A 16,919-nucleotide genomic window follows, 5' to 3' on the forward strand; every position below is an offset into this window, starting at 1 on the left:
TTAATCACTGTTGTTCTAATTCTAACCAGATTGCCTTTTCCTGCACAGGGACAAATTGTGCTCCACATAATGAATATCATGCTTTAAAAAAAAAAAAAAAATATATATATATATTTAAATTGAAGACTTTACCTCATCAAACAATGGATAATCATGTCAAATGTACAGATGTTTATGTTGAATTGTTATAGCATCATTTTCCCAAGACTATCATTATGCTTGTGTATCTGCAGGCACCTGCAAAACAGCCTTCTGTAACCCAGATTTAATGAGTGCCTCCTGCTGTTTGCCGTTCTATTTGTAATCTAAGGCCTTACTAGAAAATTGATCTGACCTTGCCTAGTTAATCAATTCCTTGATTAGAAATCCATTTAAGGTGGACCTGCACTGATTTCACACATTAATTAAGGATACTACAATAGCAGTGGTTAGTGGAAGACATCATGTGAGAAACAAAAAAAAAAACCAGCTGGTCAGAGCATAAAATAGAGAAAATAAGTCAATCTTAAATGTGAAGATTGTACTTGATGACTTAGTGCTTTGCTTGAGTTGTCCAAATTCATGGTCGACTCAATGTCATCCTGCCTTTAACTTGAAAGGACAAAAGAAGGATCTAATTGTTTCTGGTTGAATGGAAGCAAATGTGGCACATTCATAGACTGACAAAAGTTAATTTATAAAACTGAAAATATTATAGATTTGTCTTCAGTGCATCATCTAATACAGTAGTTCCCAACCTGGGGTCTAGGACCCCCCAAGGGGGTCCCCCAAAGAGCACAGGAGGTCCCTGAGGCTTTGAACATTAGAGCCATTGTGATTAATGTCCAAAAATTTTCCTTATTTTAATAAAAGAAAAGTAAGGCTCTATGTTGTTAATTTAACTTTAGCTTTATCAAAGGGCAGGATTAAACCAGAATCCATGATATATGGTGAGAATGTCACTTTTTGAAAGCCTAAAACCAGCATGGTTCCAACACAGAGTGGAGCAGGGGGTCCATGGCATTTTAGTATATGCATGAAGGGGGTCCCCAAGGAAAAAAGGTTGGGAACAACTGACCTAATAGATGGACAATGTCTACTCTTTTCTCATAATAGGAGGCACTGTTTGGTCTTTCTTTTATTCAATAAGATTTATACTGCTTTTTAGTACATCCACTCTAAGTAAGCATTGTATGATTTGTGCATATATTACCTTTATTTCCAATTCAGTCTGTCAAGTTCAATGACTTCTCTGTGTTTTGGGGGACATATTAACTAAGAGTGAGCCCATGGATGCTGAACTCTTTGGAATTAACCTCGGCGAGAGGCATTAATCATGTGAAATAATATTGTGCAAGTCTGTAATGAATCTCATCACCAAATTAGCTCTTATTCTGCATGCAAATACTTATGCTGCTGCTGGTCTAATTACATAGTTAATGCTCATTAATCTTACTGATTAATGGCTCTTCTCCTCTTGTGTGTCTCCAGCAATGTGTGACGGGCTGTGCCAGAATGGGGGAACCTGTGTTTCACCTAACAACTGTGTTTGCCAGCATGGATTTACAGGGAATAGGTGCGAAACAGGTAAGATTTCTCTCTAGTTTCATGACTTCAGACTGGATATGTAAGTGTGATGCAAAGTAAATTTTGGGTTCCCTTTTTCTGAGCTTTTCTAACTTGAGTATGTTCAGCTTGAAAGTTTGAATATGTTTGTACCCATGTGGGTTCATGAATGTGTCATTAATGATTGTGTGGGTCTGCTTTCTGTGGAGATGCTGCACCTCTTCCTAAGGCCCATTGGCCAATCTGAACTGCAGTTGGAGCAGAATGGGAATTAACCCATATCCAACTTGTATTAATCAGGGTGGCATTCTCCTCATGGGCTCTATGCTGTATCTACATTTTGACTCCTGATTCACAATATCTGATAAGCCATGATAGCTTAATTCAGTTATTAAGTCAGCCACAACTCACTTTCATGTATGAAAATATGTCAAACACACTTTTGTGATAAGAGTCCAGGCTTAGAATCTGACTCTACGGGATTTTCTGTCCTGTGTTGGGTAATCAAGACAGACTTTAATCATTGTGGTTGTGTAATACATGCTATATGTCTAATCTCCACAGCAGCACCTTTCACATAACCCATTTCAAACTTTAATGGACTGTCCTTTGGGAGACAAGTGGCCTGGCTAATGGAAAGTCAAGACAGTTTTCTCATTCTGTGCTTGCTTGTGTTTGAATGCGGCAAACTGAGCCTCTGTGCTTTTTCATTGGCTTAGGTATTGATTGGGGGTTGTTTTTTTATGAGGCATCCTTTTTACTGCCCATCTTAAAGTTAATGAATTTCCTCGTCGTGCTGCTTTAAGATGATGAGAAAGGAGCGTGTTTTTTCTTGGAGTAATGACTTATCTTCCTTCCAATTTTGGGACAAAGAGTGTCTGAGAACCTCTTCCTTTTGAAACGGGACATTCCAAACAATCACACATTTCATTACCTTCTTTAGTGTATTAGATCGCTGCCTTACTCGCTTTGCCTCCTTTTTTATCATTTTATTTTACTGTGGTGTAATTACTCAGCACCAAAACAGGAGCAAAATAGTAAACAGGAAAATCAACAAGCACTCGGCAAAAATGGGGTCTAGAAAAAAAAACTCTTTTGGTGGTATGTAAGTAAGTTTACTGTCAGCTCTGTTAAGCCAAATGTTGTCTGCTGAGTGATGGAGCTTTAACAGCTGGTTGTTGATCTTTCAAACTGTTTTGGCACAACCTGTTTTTCTCAGAGCCTCCATACAAAGTGAGGGCATGGTGTCTCTTTGACCTACACATACATCATCCCAACCACCAGGACAATATGATGACATTTTATGTTTATGGATACCAAAAATATATATCATACAATTTACAGCAGCAAGAGCACTGTGTGTCTGGCAACACATGACATAGTGAAGTTAGGGAGGAGGTTATGAAAGTATGTAACACCAAGCAATCTTGTTTTCTTTTACTCTAATTAATTGACACAATAAGATCCATGGTAAACACAAGAAGACAACAAATTTCCTTCATGTGACTAAAAAGTTGGTTGTGGATTTGTCCTGTAGACAAGTAAATAAATAAATCGCTATGTAGCTGATGCAGAGTTACTTGCAGTTTCAATGAATATAAAATGTGTTGCACACACACCTCACATTAATAAAAGTGTGATTTTATTTAACAATACAAACAATTATCTACTTGCATAATCTTTATCTGAATATTTTAACTTGGCCTGGTTACCCATTTTGAAAATAGATGTGCAGTTTTCCACAGCCCTCATTATATTCCATCTTACATTGTCCCAGATGTGTCATGTATACTAGCTAACATGAGCCCACCCATAGATTTATTTAAATTAAGGAACATGTGCCTAAATCATTGGAGCATGTGAATGCATTTATGAAGTCCATATGGACTGAGCATTACCTGAACTTTTATACAGAAATGTATTTTTAGAACGTCATTTGGAGAGTACATAAAAATAAGAATTTCGTTTTTAGACTTTACTTGAATATTTGCTGGATCGCCTATACAGTTTGAATTAATACGTGTGTCCAAACTGTTGATTGATACTGTAACTCTTTTTTTATTATTTTAATAAGCTATCATTTAAAAAGTTTTTTTTTCTATTTTTTCAGTTCTTTGATGCTCTATCCATAGTAATCTTGAATAAAACTTAAATACTTACATTTATAAAGTCCCCATTTAATTATGCTTTAGGTTTTTAGGTGAGGTTGCATTAAAATGTTCCTTTATATACAATACATGCAAAAGTAAATAGACCAAGGAAGAAGAAGAAGAGTTTTTTTTTCCTGTTAGAAAATTAACAGAAAGTACAAAAAAAAGTGTTATTCATGTTCCAGTAAGAGTAAGAGCAGTAGCTCTTTAAGGGGAAGAAAAATCCCCAGACTACTCTGGTGTGAATGTGCCCTTACTTACTTTCAGATCGGAATGCCTCATTAACCCTTGTTAATATTTATTATTAATTCACTAACAATGAAAGCAGATTTACACAGATGTTTAAGTCTAAAGAAACAAGATATACAGCCAAAACAGTGAAGTTAAAAGTTTTTTTTTTTTTTTTTTTACTTTACTGAGTCAGATTTTCATCTTCTGTCTAATGAAACTTTGATATACAGGACCCCAAACTATAAAAACTAAACTCTGATATTCTGTATGTCAAAGTTTAATTTCTATAGTGTTGCCCCATGAAAAGATATAATGAAATATTTGCAAAAATGCGAGGAGTGTGCTCACTTTTGTAAGATACTGTATGTTAAACTAGATCAGGGTGCCATGTAGTGCAGCTTCTTGAGCAGACACCCTCTATACCGAGTCCAAGTACAAGTGCACTGCCCTTTGCTGCGTGTTATGCCTCTCTTTTACTGTCCACCTTTCTGTAGAAGTTGTTATCACATGATGGTCATTAGTGGCCAAAACAATCTTATTTTCTCTCACCAATAAGGATTGATAGGGCGAATGATTGGTAGCTCAGAGATCAGTCTATATTAGTCATAAACTTTACTTAATATTGAGTGATTAGAATTAAAGTCTCAGGGATCACGCCAAAACTTTTGCACACTTCTCAAGCCTGAAGCGACATGATGTTTGTCACTACAGCACTTGGTGCTGTGAGCATCCCTCTCCTGCTTTCCACAATCCCTCATGTCTTACTCAGTCCTTTGACAGCTATTATCCTGATGCTGTTTTTCTTGTGCTTTTTAATCCAGGCGCGCCATCAGGGCCCTACAAGGATAAGGCCTCTTAGAGACTCCAACAGTAATTTATTGGGGGGGGGGTCAACAGCTGGACAGTAGAGATGGAGATGTACAAGGAGAATGGCAGATGTGAAATTTGAGGAAGGGGAGGACAGAGAGGTAACTGCTTGGAAGGGGTGAAAGGAGGTGAAGTGGAAAGGAAGATACAGACATGTTGGAGAAAAAATGACAGATGCGGTGCTGAAATGGGAGATGAGAGAGGAGTGATGGGTGGTTAGAGGGTAGAGGTTAGTGAGTTTTTCTCTGCATTTGGATGCAGAATGAGGCTAGTAGAGACAGGGCTGCCAGAGGAGGAGAAGCAGAGCTTGGTGGATGAACATGGAAAAGCTTTCACTAAGTTCTGGCTCCCCACCCGCAGAACCCTGTGAGCTTTTAGAGGCCTCCCAAGGGACTCTACTACTTTTGCTGCTGGAGCGTCAGACTGACGGCCTGTCATAAGGCACCATACAAGAGCTCTAAGGCAGAGCAGAAACACTTACCTATGACATGGACACACACATTCATGAGTATGTTTGCCGCCTCTTTTTCATATTATTAGTAGTGTACACAGTTTAGGTGTAATACTATACACTGTATAAGTGTGTATGACTGTGTTGTTTGGTTCTTTGTCTACGCTTCCATGATGATCTTCTTGTGACTTTGTGTGTGCTTCCTGCCTTGTCATTACCATTCAGTGGGAGTGGATGGGGAGGGACAGGGGACTCGCAGTGCTGACAGACAGCAGAAAGTGGAAAGCTCTGACATGTCATGAATTATGCAGGATACAGCTGCAGCTGGGCGCATATACACTTCAGTCATGGATATAAATGTACACAGAGCCAGCCATGTAATGTTTGCCCCTAACATGACGCATTGTCACCATGGGAGCCCCAGGGTAGCGCTTTGTTCTTATATGGCTTTAGTGAAAGATGGGCAAATGTGGAAATATTAGATTTACTTCTTTGCAAAATGGGTGCCTATTTTCTTCCATGGGTTGCAGAATTTTTAAAAAGACATGCAACTTTCGCTACTGAGATTTTTCAAAGTCTGTTTTGTTCTCTTTTTTTTTCTCCCAGAATACTTTACAATTAGTCTCATTTTATACATTCATGTGACTTTTTGAAATGCAGATATAAACTATATGTTATTTGACTCTGGCTATTTTGTTTCTCCTTGCATTTGCATTAACCTTGCAAATCATTTATTCTCAGACATCTGTGAGGTGCAGAGGGCCGAGGTTGCTGACAAATCAAATCAAAACACACTTCTTCAGCCTTGTTTCTTTACAAATGAATCTTAAATTTGTAGACCGAGATTTCTAAAAGCCTTCTTGTAAACAGGTGTTTGTTTTTTAATAAGCTTTTCCTCCTCTGTCAGATATTGTACAGCATTATATTATGATACAGGTTGTATAAAACCAAAAGAATCTAAAATCATGTGAATAGCTCAAATAAGTAATAGGTGGATAAAAGCACTATAGCTTAAAAATAATACAGTATTAAAATAGAAACCAATGAATGTAAGAGGAAAGTAAACAGACCCGATGAGATTAATACGACTACATGAATGTGTTTAGGCATGTAATGGTAAAACTTGGTATTGGTGGAATACCAGTCGCTCTTTCCTTTATCAAAAATCCATTCCCACTGATAAAGTTTTACATGACTTCTCTGAGAGCCTCTGAACAGCCAATGATTGTGTCAATGATTCAATACAGTTGTCCTCAATGCAGCACAGCACATAGCCTGATAATGAACATGATGGAGGTTACAGACCTCATTTCTCAAAAGCCATCTCTCAGTTTTACATACATGCTGTTTGCATCAATACAAAATCTGCTCCAAATAAAAAAGGCTAAACAGATAATCCATTCATTTCTCTACAACGTTAATATACCAGCAGCTCAGAAATACCAGCTACTGGAAGTACCCAGTACCATTTCCAACACATCTTGGGTTGCAGTGCTCTGAAAAATATTTTCAGACTCCTCACATGCTATAAAGATACTCATGTAGTCACCTACCCTTTCTTCCACTGTTGCATAGCAACCAGGGTTACATATCCTCTTTATTTTATTGCTTTTTTATTCCATTTTTTAAAACTATTAACTGTTTTATTTGTCTTCTGCTTTCTTGCATTCTCTTTAAGATGAAAAAAATCTATAAAATTTAAACATAAATGTAAGTATTATAGGATACTGTGTACCTGAAGTCCTTTCTATATGATTTATATATGATCAGAAAAGGTTACTTAAGACTTTTTTTATGTTTATTAATATGATTAGATTGCTGGTTGGTAGTTTATTAGATTCATAATAACTGCAGTCCTGCCAAAAAAGCTATTTTATAATTACAAACATGATCTTACTGTTATTATAGTGTTCGATGGAGTCTTATCACTGCACATCTTTTAAATTAATATGGGTCAATAAGTCCCTTCTGAGCCTCCTGGCGTGTTCAGCAGGCTGTAATCTGCCATTCGTATCACTGATGCAGTGTTAACAGGACACCAGCAATTGGAAGTCTCTGAAAGGGTTATCACAGGAGAAACCATGACCACCTTGAGATTTTCCTAGTTGTATATATTACAAACCTTCTTTAAATATGAAACTTTAAGAAAATATCTACATATAGTAAAATTCACATGGGCTTTGCAAGGCATCTGTGTTTTAAAATGCTTTTAGGAACCTCTGTGAAAGTTATTCACCGGCTGAAAAAGTCCGAGTGTGAAAAAATTGGATTTAATATCTGTGTGTGTTTAGGTCTCAGATGTGTGTTTATTGACTGAATTGCTGAAACAGTCCTGTGAAATAAGTAGGGAGGTAGCACTTGTATTTTCTTTGTTTTGAGCTCATTATCTCCTCCTTTCAGCCACTTTTAAGCTTATTAGGATGCTTGGCCACAAGTTAAAATTTCCTGCCACTATGCTGTCAGTTGTGGAACTAATGGCCATCCCTGCTATCCCTGGCTGGCCTCTTGAAAGTCTCTCAAAGGACACAGTGATCTGCTGAAAGAAGTTTACTTGATCAGACACTGAGGATGGACACCTTTTCTTTCATCTTTCATCTCAATTCTCAAGTCCTTGTGGGCACTTTTAATTAGCACTGCGTCACAAGAAGTGTAGTTTAGCATCAGCAATGTTCTTTAAGGACAAGGAGAAAAAGATAAAAGATTTTTATGTTCAATGTTAATGATGCAATTTAGATTTGTGACTCCTACACACTTCTGGAGAGTTACGTTCAAGAGCATCATCAACGAGCTGCAGTGCATTACACTTACACTGTAAAATGGATGCTTTATTGGAAAAACTCGGTTTCTCAAGTCGTGACCATTTACGAGCATACATTTCATTCAAAGTGATACTCTTATAAAGAAAAGTGGCATCTTTTTGTCTCTATATATTCCCATTTGTTTTAATAATGAAATATTTAATGACTTCTCATAATTCTGGATCTCTGTTTTGTAAAAGGGAAATGGAAGGGGAAGAAAGGAGGGGAAAGATATTAAAAAAAAACTGCTTTGAGGAGAACATCTGTGGACAGCTGAAGCGAAGAAAAGATAGAATATTTAATCATCAGCTGATAGCAAATGAGAGTACATGAGCAAAATGAAAAAAGATGAACAAAAGGCAGCAAAAAGGAGGTGATTCATAATAGGATGTAAAAATGGAAGCAGAAAATTAGCAGTAGCGAAGAAGAGCAGGATGGGAGGAGACAAGAAGCTGACCAATGACTTTATGAGGAAGCCATGAAGTTACTAGGGAGAGAGGAGGAGCACGGAGGTCATGCAGGCATATTGACTAAGACAGAAGGCGTAACAGGGCCAGACAAACAATTTGTTCCCCCAGGTCTCATTTACATTGATGTCAGACTCCAAGAAGGTTGTTAAAGTTTTAGATAACATGACGGACTAGACAGACAAAACCTAGAGGAATAGATTAAAAGACCACATAACAGCAAATCCAATAGCAAACAAGCAACAGGGAGGGGGAAAGACCCACAGGCAGAAGAGCCAATATCAACTTGTGTATAAGTACACTCAGGTGATTATAAACAGACAAGTTACATGTGTATGAAAAACAGGTCGGTCCATTTTAAATAGCTCAAGACAGAAAAACGGCTAACATCTATTATTAATGTTGATGTTGCATGATTTTATATAACAGGGGTCACAGTGTGCACACAGTGGTTAGCAAGAAAACATCACAGTTTCATTAGGTTCAGGTAGTTAATTATAAATCCATATTCATTTTTTTTTTACCCACTGACAGCTCCCATGATGCATCACTGTAGTCCTCCCTGCTTTGCTCCACCATTTACCCACAAGGCCTGTGGGGGTCTGTGACTCTTTAAGCTCAAGCGGCTTGTTTAAGCATGATGATTATGTATTCATTATTTATTTAGAGACGGCTCGACAAAGCACTCACTCCATCACCAATAATTAGCGTGTCTTAATTAGGCCCTGCTAATGGCTGGAGCTGTCGTTTAGCTGCATCCAACCTGCTGCTTCTGCCTAAATGACACGTCTCCCAGGGACAGGTTGATACTGTAGCTGCTGCAGTGCAGTAAACTGCACTGGATACAGGGCAGCTGGACTGCTGTGTATGCTTTTATCTGCTTTACATATAGATCTGCTAAGTGTATCACACCTTCTGGGTAATCCCACATCCAGTCGCCTCTTGGTTCTGGTTTGGTCCCAGCTAACTTACAAAGATTTCCACCTTTTTAACTGTTAATCACTTTAGTTTGTATTGTATGTATTTGTATTTATGCAGTATTTAGAGCTGGTCAGGTAATGTTTGGTTGTTTATTTGAGCTTTGTCATAGAATAAAAATGCTTCCTGTGTCTGACAACGACATCAGATATTTTTGGCTGTTAAACTTAAAATGCTTTAAGTTTGATAAATCACTTTCTGGAGCAGAGCAGGCCACCACAGAATCATTATCTGTAGGAAATGTCATATTTCACTGTACTCATTGTGATTTTTTATTTTTTTATTTATATTGTTGAAAAAAAAATTGTATACTGTAGCTTTAGATAGCACGGCTCATTTCCTAGCAGAAAATTACAGGGACATTTTATTGTTAATTGTATGGACACTTTAGTTTATCCAAAAACAGAAAACTTGGCTCAACAGAATATTTGAGCCAATAAAGATCAGTTAATAAGTTTTCATTCAACATTATTTTAAGCCCCAAAAAAACACACAGATACTTTTCTATTTTGATAGTTTAGGCTATTTTGCTGCTATTCAATGGTGAAACTCATTGATTAGAAGTAGTGATGAGGATGGATGTGACTTCCTAAACTGTCTACTGCACTCATGGTGCCAACTTTAATGTTCAAACAGACTAGAATATTCCACACAGGTTTCCCATCTTTGCACACGACACTGTGAATCTGTAAATCCTGAGAAGTGAACTGTGTCATTAGGATTCTCCCCCGAGCAGAACTTTCTTCTTGTGCCATTGGTCGGACATTTGAGGCGGACACGGTTACTGCTGAAAAGCATGGAGCTTCCATGTTTCTGCCGATAAAACAGAATAAACAGATTGTTTTAATGAACAGCTGATCAAGGTGGTGAGAAAGTCTTGCGGCCTTGAGCACACAAAGTTCTTGCTTCTTGTGAAGTATGTAACAAGCTTAAAACTATGTTAAACTTAATTGTATGACTTCAGAACACAGGACTTCAGATATGTTTAAATTTGAGATGTTGTTGTTAACAAGATGCAATGCACAAATAAAAAAAAATAAACAGAAAATTCCTTCAAAATTTTACATAATATTTGGCCCTATTTTTAGGGACTTTTCTTAGAGTGTGATAACATTGTTATCATTATTATTATTATTATTATTATTATTATTATTATTAAAATGATTCTGCAAGCTTTTGCAGGTTTTTCCTCTTTTTCTTGGCAGAATCACTGACCCTCAACCAGGTTGGATGGGGTACAGTCAATTTAAGCATTTAATATGTTACCATGTTATGTCTATAGGCAAACCATTATCTCTACTCCTTGTTTAGCTTTTTTATTTATTTATTTATTTTTACAATAAAAAATAATCAGCTTTATCAAACAACAAAAATATTGCCTGTCAGAGGGCAGGCAGGTTGTTTAAGTAGGAGTTCTTTTCTTTTACCTTCATTTTATAGTAAGTCCGTTTTTTTTTTCTTTTTTACTTAATTAGGTTTAAAAAATGAAAGAGCTGAGTAGAGTTAGAGAGAAAACCTTGTTTTTGCTTGGGAGCATGCATATAACTTGTAATCTGGTTTACAGAAATGTAAAACTGCTACATAATTCTCAGGAGACTGGGCTGTTATGCTTTACTGGATTTATGTCTGAACACTTTTTGGGACACTTCTCTTATACTTTTTTTTATTATTATTTTTTCTCTATCTATTTGTCTATATTCTGACTAGTTTCACATTTTCTGTCACAGAAAAACCTCCCCATAGAATGATGCTACAATTACTGTGTTTGATTATTAAGATGGTATTCATGATGGGATGTCCAGCAAAATCTGGGTTAGTCTGTTAGTGGTATAGCTGGAAAATGTGTGCTCGCACATTATGAGCTACAAGGTTGCAGTCAGAATGAGAGCTTCTTTATTCTTGTAGCTCATCGTTCCTGTAGGTCCAGCTGTCAGTCAAAGACATGCATCCATCCTCCCACTCATTTGCCTGAAGACTGGAGGAGCTTTTTCTGATCCAAACACTCTTTAAATGTATATATTAGAAGCATATCCTTCATAAATTCACATTTATTTATGTTTGTTGTTTGTTTTGTTTATTGCTCTTATTTGCAGATGACCTTGTGAGAGAAAATCATAGGGACTGATTTGCTTGCAGCTACTGATTGTTCACAAGACAAGTTTCCCACGATTACTCATCCACTTGCCCACTCCAGTGCTTGCAGACATGGATTTGCATTTTAGTGTTATTATTTGATTATTTGAGTCCATTTATTTTCTCAGTAAAGACTAAAGATCACTATCAGTCAATTAGACTTCATTGTACGTAAGATGTCATGTTTTTTGCTGTCATGTTGAGCTGACATATCATTTTCAGCTCATTTTAGAATTCACATATGTTCAGAGGACATCTGACTTTAGAGTAGGAGTTAAGATTTACTGCTGTCTCAGAATACTTCCTCCCAGAACAGATCAAGATTATCTGTCCTAATGGCTCCTAGAACCCAGAAACAAACAGAGATGGTTTGAAAGGAAAAAAAAGGCTTATTATCAAAGTCATGGGTGATAACTGATGAAGGGTGGTTCATTGAGTAATAGACAGGCAAGCAGGCAGGGTGTGTCGTGTGGCAGAGCATGAAGCACAAACAGATTTGACTTAAGATTAGGAGTTTAACCCCTGACTGGGGTTATCAATGAATGGATTAAAAACTTGGAAAAATACTGTTAGGTGATGAACTGATGGCAGCTGTGACAGGTTGTCGCCAGGATTCCACACCCACAAAAACATGAACACACACACACACACACAGACCAGTGAAGACAGACACTGGAGGGAAACTGGAGTGAGAAACCAAAATAAAAGCGACACAGACTGCTGCGATCATGACATTATCAGGTAGGCCGCTGGGAAAATGGAAATCAGTTTGAATTAGGTTACTGTACTGAAGATGTACGTGTGGCAGCAATAACAGGTTTTGCACTGAGTAATGCAACGCAGCAAAGTTTTATTCTAACCCCTGGGGCTTTCTGTTGGCCGTGAATACGAAAAGACAGAGTAGAGAAATTATGAAGAAGAAAAGGCCGAGAGCAGCACTTGTCCAGGATCAGGAAAAGAGACAAGAATGAAGTGAAATGGTTTGGAGAAAAGAAGTTAGGAAGAGAGAAGGGCAGGCTCAACTTGTTCTTAATTCAGCCTGTTTCTGCTCAAAGAAATAGCAAACTGCAGGGATTGGCTAAGGTGATGGTGAGAGCACCTCTGTTTTTACCTCAGCTCTGAGGAAGATAGATGATGAACATGGAACACCTGGAAAGGTGAAGGAAGTGGATGAATAAAAAAAAGAGGGGGAGGAGGGCTCCTGGCAAAGGGGCATAACAAGCACAGGAGGAAAGACTGGATGTTTTTTCTCCCCACTTTGTCCTCTGAGAGATGCCTTAATAAAGCCCTTGTTTCCGGTCTGCCACTCAGAATAACGAGAAGGACAACTGCGGTCCATCTCACCCCCACTTGTTCTCCTTCTTTGCCTTGTCCTCCTCCACCTCTTCTTTCTGCCAGCTTCTTCTTCCTTCTCTCCTACCGTGTTCTCAGCACCTCCTCCTCATCTGACCCGTCCTCATTCTCCTGTCTTTGTGTAGGTATTTTTGTAATGTTCAGTGTCTCTCAGTCACCAAGGTAACTGAGGAACTGTAGCCTTGGCCACTCCAGAAAATGAAGAAAGACACATGTTATTTTGTTTGTGTAGTCATTTTTTTCCTGGAGATGAGAGAGCATTATTTAACAAGTAAAAATACTGAACCACATCTATGATTCAACAAAAGCCTTGGGTTTCAGTTGGGACAGCTCTTCTTCACAGTGTGCTTCTCTGACTGTCATCGTTGATGATTTAATTACAATGATCTTCTTTCCTCATTCAATAAAGATGATAAAAGAGAAGACTTTTGCAAGCATGTTGTATTCCTGCTGTAACTCACAAGTTTGATCTTGTTAAGACAAAAATTATGTTTTACTGTCCTTAAAAATGTTGCAGCACTTGAGAAGTCTATTGGACTGCTAGCTGAGAAGTGTTGCATCGTAATTGTAGCTGACGGGTTTACTCGGGGAAAAAAAAGAAAAAAATGTGACAAATCTTTAGTAGAGAGTCTAACCCTCTATTGTTGTAACCAGACAGTCAAGAATTCAAAACACCTGAATGAAGCTGGCTGAAAATAACCCATTTGAATATTTTTAGACTTACTCCATCATCAGTGTCTGATATAAATAGTATGTGACTGCTCAGTTGTACTTTGAACTATTTCATGCAGCCATAAAAGGAGGATGATTTGAACAAATTGAGCTTGGTTTGGAGAGAATTTACATTAATTTTCAAAGGCAGGCTAGTTATACTATTTGCTGTAGAGTTTGCAGCAGTTTTTAAGCAGCATCCTTTTATCCAGCCTTGAGAGAAAATAAAGAAAATAAATTTCTCTGCTCCCACCAAAAACTCTACCAACAGAGATGGCTGTTTGAATCTGGTCTAAAACACTGAAAAGGAACAGAATGTTTTGGGGGGCCTTTTTTTCTCCCCCCACCAAACCTGCATTTGACTCAGACAAATGTGAGTAATTTTTAGATGGATAAAGCCCTAATCTGTGGGACATTTGATAAACGGTTAATCTGCTGTAGAAATGCTATTAAAAGGCTGAGGGCTCATTAGCCAATAGATCTTAATCCCATTACTGCCTGGGCGGTGGGGGACCATGAGTCCGTCTGCCTGTCCGTCTGTGGGGGGATACTGTTGTGGTACAGTTGTGGAGAAGGTCATACACGGCACACTGCCATTTTCATAATGAGAGTGGAGCCTCATGCATCATGCACAATCATAAAAAAGTCATCACTGGCTATGCAGACACATTTAATCACGGTGCATGTCTGGACCTAACATATTTAGCCCTGCTGTGTAATAACAGGCTTTATTTCCTCTCTCATGAAGGTCTAGGGCTAGGCCCTTAGTTTAATTAAATGTTAGCTGGAATATCAGAATAATCCCTCTCTCTCATTCTCTCTCTGTTTTATTTTCATTGTTGACAAATGCATTGGGTTTGCTCTTGGCTGATGTTTGCAGGGTTGCTTGCTGTAATAAAAGGGTTGAATGCTGGCGTGTCATAAGCACAAGGAGGAGTGAGAGAGTTAAAAAAGTGACACAAAGAGACAGAATACAGAGAAGAACAGAGAATGACAGGGAGACAAATGCAGAGAGGAGAAAGTCAGAGCGTGTAATCTCAGTCGTGAATTAAATACAAGAGCTGGAGGAGGAGGCAGAGTCAAGGATTTTTCTAAGTGGAGCTCTGTGAAAATAAACATCAGTTCCATCTATTGACAGCCACCCACAGGCTGCTGGAAACTATGTCAGAGCCCTTTGCTGAGTGTCTTTGCACATTGTTAAAGAAAGTTTTGTGGAAGCAAAGTTGAACAAAGGACTGCACCTTGGAATAATTTTTTTCTTTGACTAGCATGTCCATATAATTTATTAGTTTACTAGTATCTCAAAAAACAAACCAATTACATCTCTTTTTTGTAAAAATAAGGTTGTTATATTGGATTTATTCATTTGCTGCTATCTTTTATTGATGCAGATGTCATTCTCTGGCTATGAAACTATGTTTGATCAATAAAGCCTTGGATTAGATTGCCTCCAACACTAGAAATGTTTTGAGTCAGTCAGCGTTGAAAATACCCAAAAGGCATAAGCAGAGCTCAATGTTTCGTTCATTTAAAAAAAAAAAAAAAAAGAAAAAAAAAGCATGTTTTGAAACCACCATACATTAACTGTTGTTATTGTTTCTCTTCCTCTCCAGATATTGATGAGTGCTCCGACGGCTTTGTTGAGTGCGATAGTAAATCCACATGTGTCAACTTGCCTGGTTGGTACCACTGTGAGTGCCGTGACGGTTACCACGACAACGGCTTGTTTTCTGCCAATGGGGAATCATGTGTGGGTGAGTTGGCTGTCACTTTATTAATGCAAATTATTAAAATAAGGAAAAAAAAGAAAAAAAAAATAGCCTTTCATGTAAGAGATACATCCACATGTTGACATTTGTGGTAAAAAAAGAAAAATGTTAACAAAATCAACAGAAAATGCCCTTTTATTTTTCATAAAAGCTTAAAATTTCTTTAAAATTTTAAATCTTTTAATTACTTTTGCTTTAAATTCTGTTTCATGTGTTTTACCAAAGCAAATGAAAGACTAATAAGTATTTGCATGATAATCCTTCACTTTAGCTCACTACTGGACACATTGAGTAGCTTATAGTATATTTTAACATCTAAGGTTGAGGTTTCAAATTACAGAGGGAAAACACAAATCTTTGACAAACTAAAGAAACCTTCAGCTGTCTCAAATTCAGCTTTTAAGGATTTTTGATACAAGGTTTGATTGGAGAGGTATGTCTTTATAAGGATGTTTTTCCTACCGAAATGTCACTTTGCTTTTTGCAGCCTGTTCATTTTGTGGAACATTCTCTCTGATTCAGCCTGTCAGAGACATGTCAGAGCTGTCAAAAGAGAAACCCTCAATCTACAGTAACATTGAAGCAATGCCTGTAACAATAGTGCTGGTGCTGCTCTGCTCATTGACCCCATCTTAGCTGTCAGTTCAAGTCAAAAGAGGCAAGAAAAAAATGCACTTGCAAATAAATAAAATAATTCTAAACTGTCTACACCTCACAAAATTATAATTGGACCAAAGGGGGATTTCTGGGTTGCATTAGAGTTGCATACTGGATGTTTTCCCTAAATTTTTTGTGTCATTGTTGTATTTTACTGTTGCATTTTAATCAAATGCTGACAGCTCACTGACATCTAACAGGAAAAACTCTAAAGTCTTACTAAAGCATGGAGGAATTTACAATGGTCATCGCCCTCAGCCCGTGCTTGGAAACAGCATTACTTGTGTGGAGGATATGAATGATGTCATCTTTTTCCTGTGTGCTCCTTTTAGATATTAATGAATGCAAGACAGGAAGGAACACCTGTGCAAACGACACAGTGTGCTTTAACCTGGAGGGAGGCTACGACTGCAGGTGCCCCCACGGACATAACTGCACCGGTGACTGTATCCATGACAACAAGGTCAAGCACAGTGGGCAGATCTGGGTGCTGGATAACGATAGGTGCTCGGTGTGCTCCTGCCAGGTAATAAACAGAGTGAGATGGAGAATGGGGACACAGTGGAAGCTCAAAGGGCGAGTAACAATGCAGAGATAAATGGATCAGCTGAAACAAGTGACTATAAAAAAAAAAAAAAAAAAAAGAGTCATAGCTGTACAGAGTTTTATCAATGATGAATTCCTGCTGTCTCTCAGTTGTACTTTAAACATTCAACTGGTCTTACAGAGAGTAACCCCCCCCCCTATTTCAAGTGTCTTAATAAAGAATAGGAAAAACCGGAAACCTGCCCTTCTGCCCACCGGGCCAA

General features: G+C 37.9%; 1 protein-coding gene across 1 annotated transcript in view; it reads left to right on the forward strand.

Annotated features, from left to right (window-relative positions):
• nell2a (neural EGFL like 2a) overlaps positions 1 to 16,919 on the forward strand; it is a 75,610-nt gene that overhangs the window by 50,269 nt on the left and 8,422 nt on the right. The window contains exons 15-17 of the mRNA XM_041997898.1: positions 1,471 to 1,566; positions 15,298 to 15,438; positions 16,443 to 16,636. Of these exons, the coding sequence (XP_041853832.1) occupies positions 1,471 to 1,566; positions 15,298 to 15,438; positions 16,443 to 16,636 (431 nt within the window). The remainder of the gene's footprint in view (positions 1 to 1,470; positions 1,567 to 15,297; positions 15,439 to 16,442; positions 16,637 to 16,919) is intronic.

Source organism: Melanotaenia boesemani, chromosome 10 (genome assembly GCF_017639745.1).
Source record: "Melanotaenia boesemani isolate fMelBoe1 chromosome 10, fMelBoe1.pri, whole genome shotgun sequence".
NCBI lineage: Eukaryota > Metazoa > Chordata > Actinopteri > Atheriniformes > Melanotaeniidae > Melanotaenia > Melanotaenia boesemani.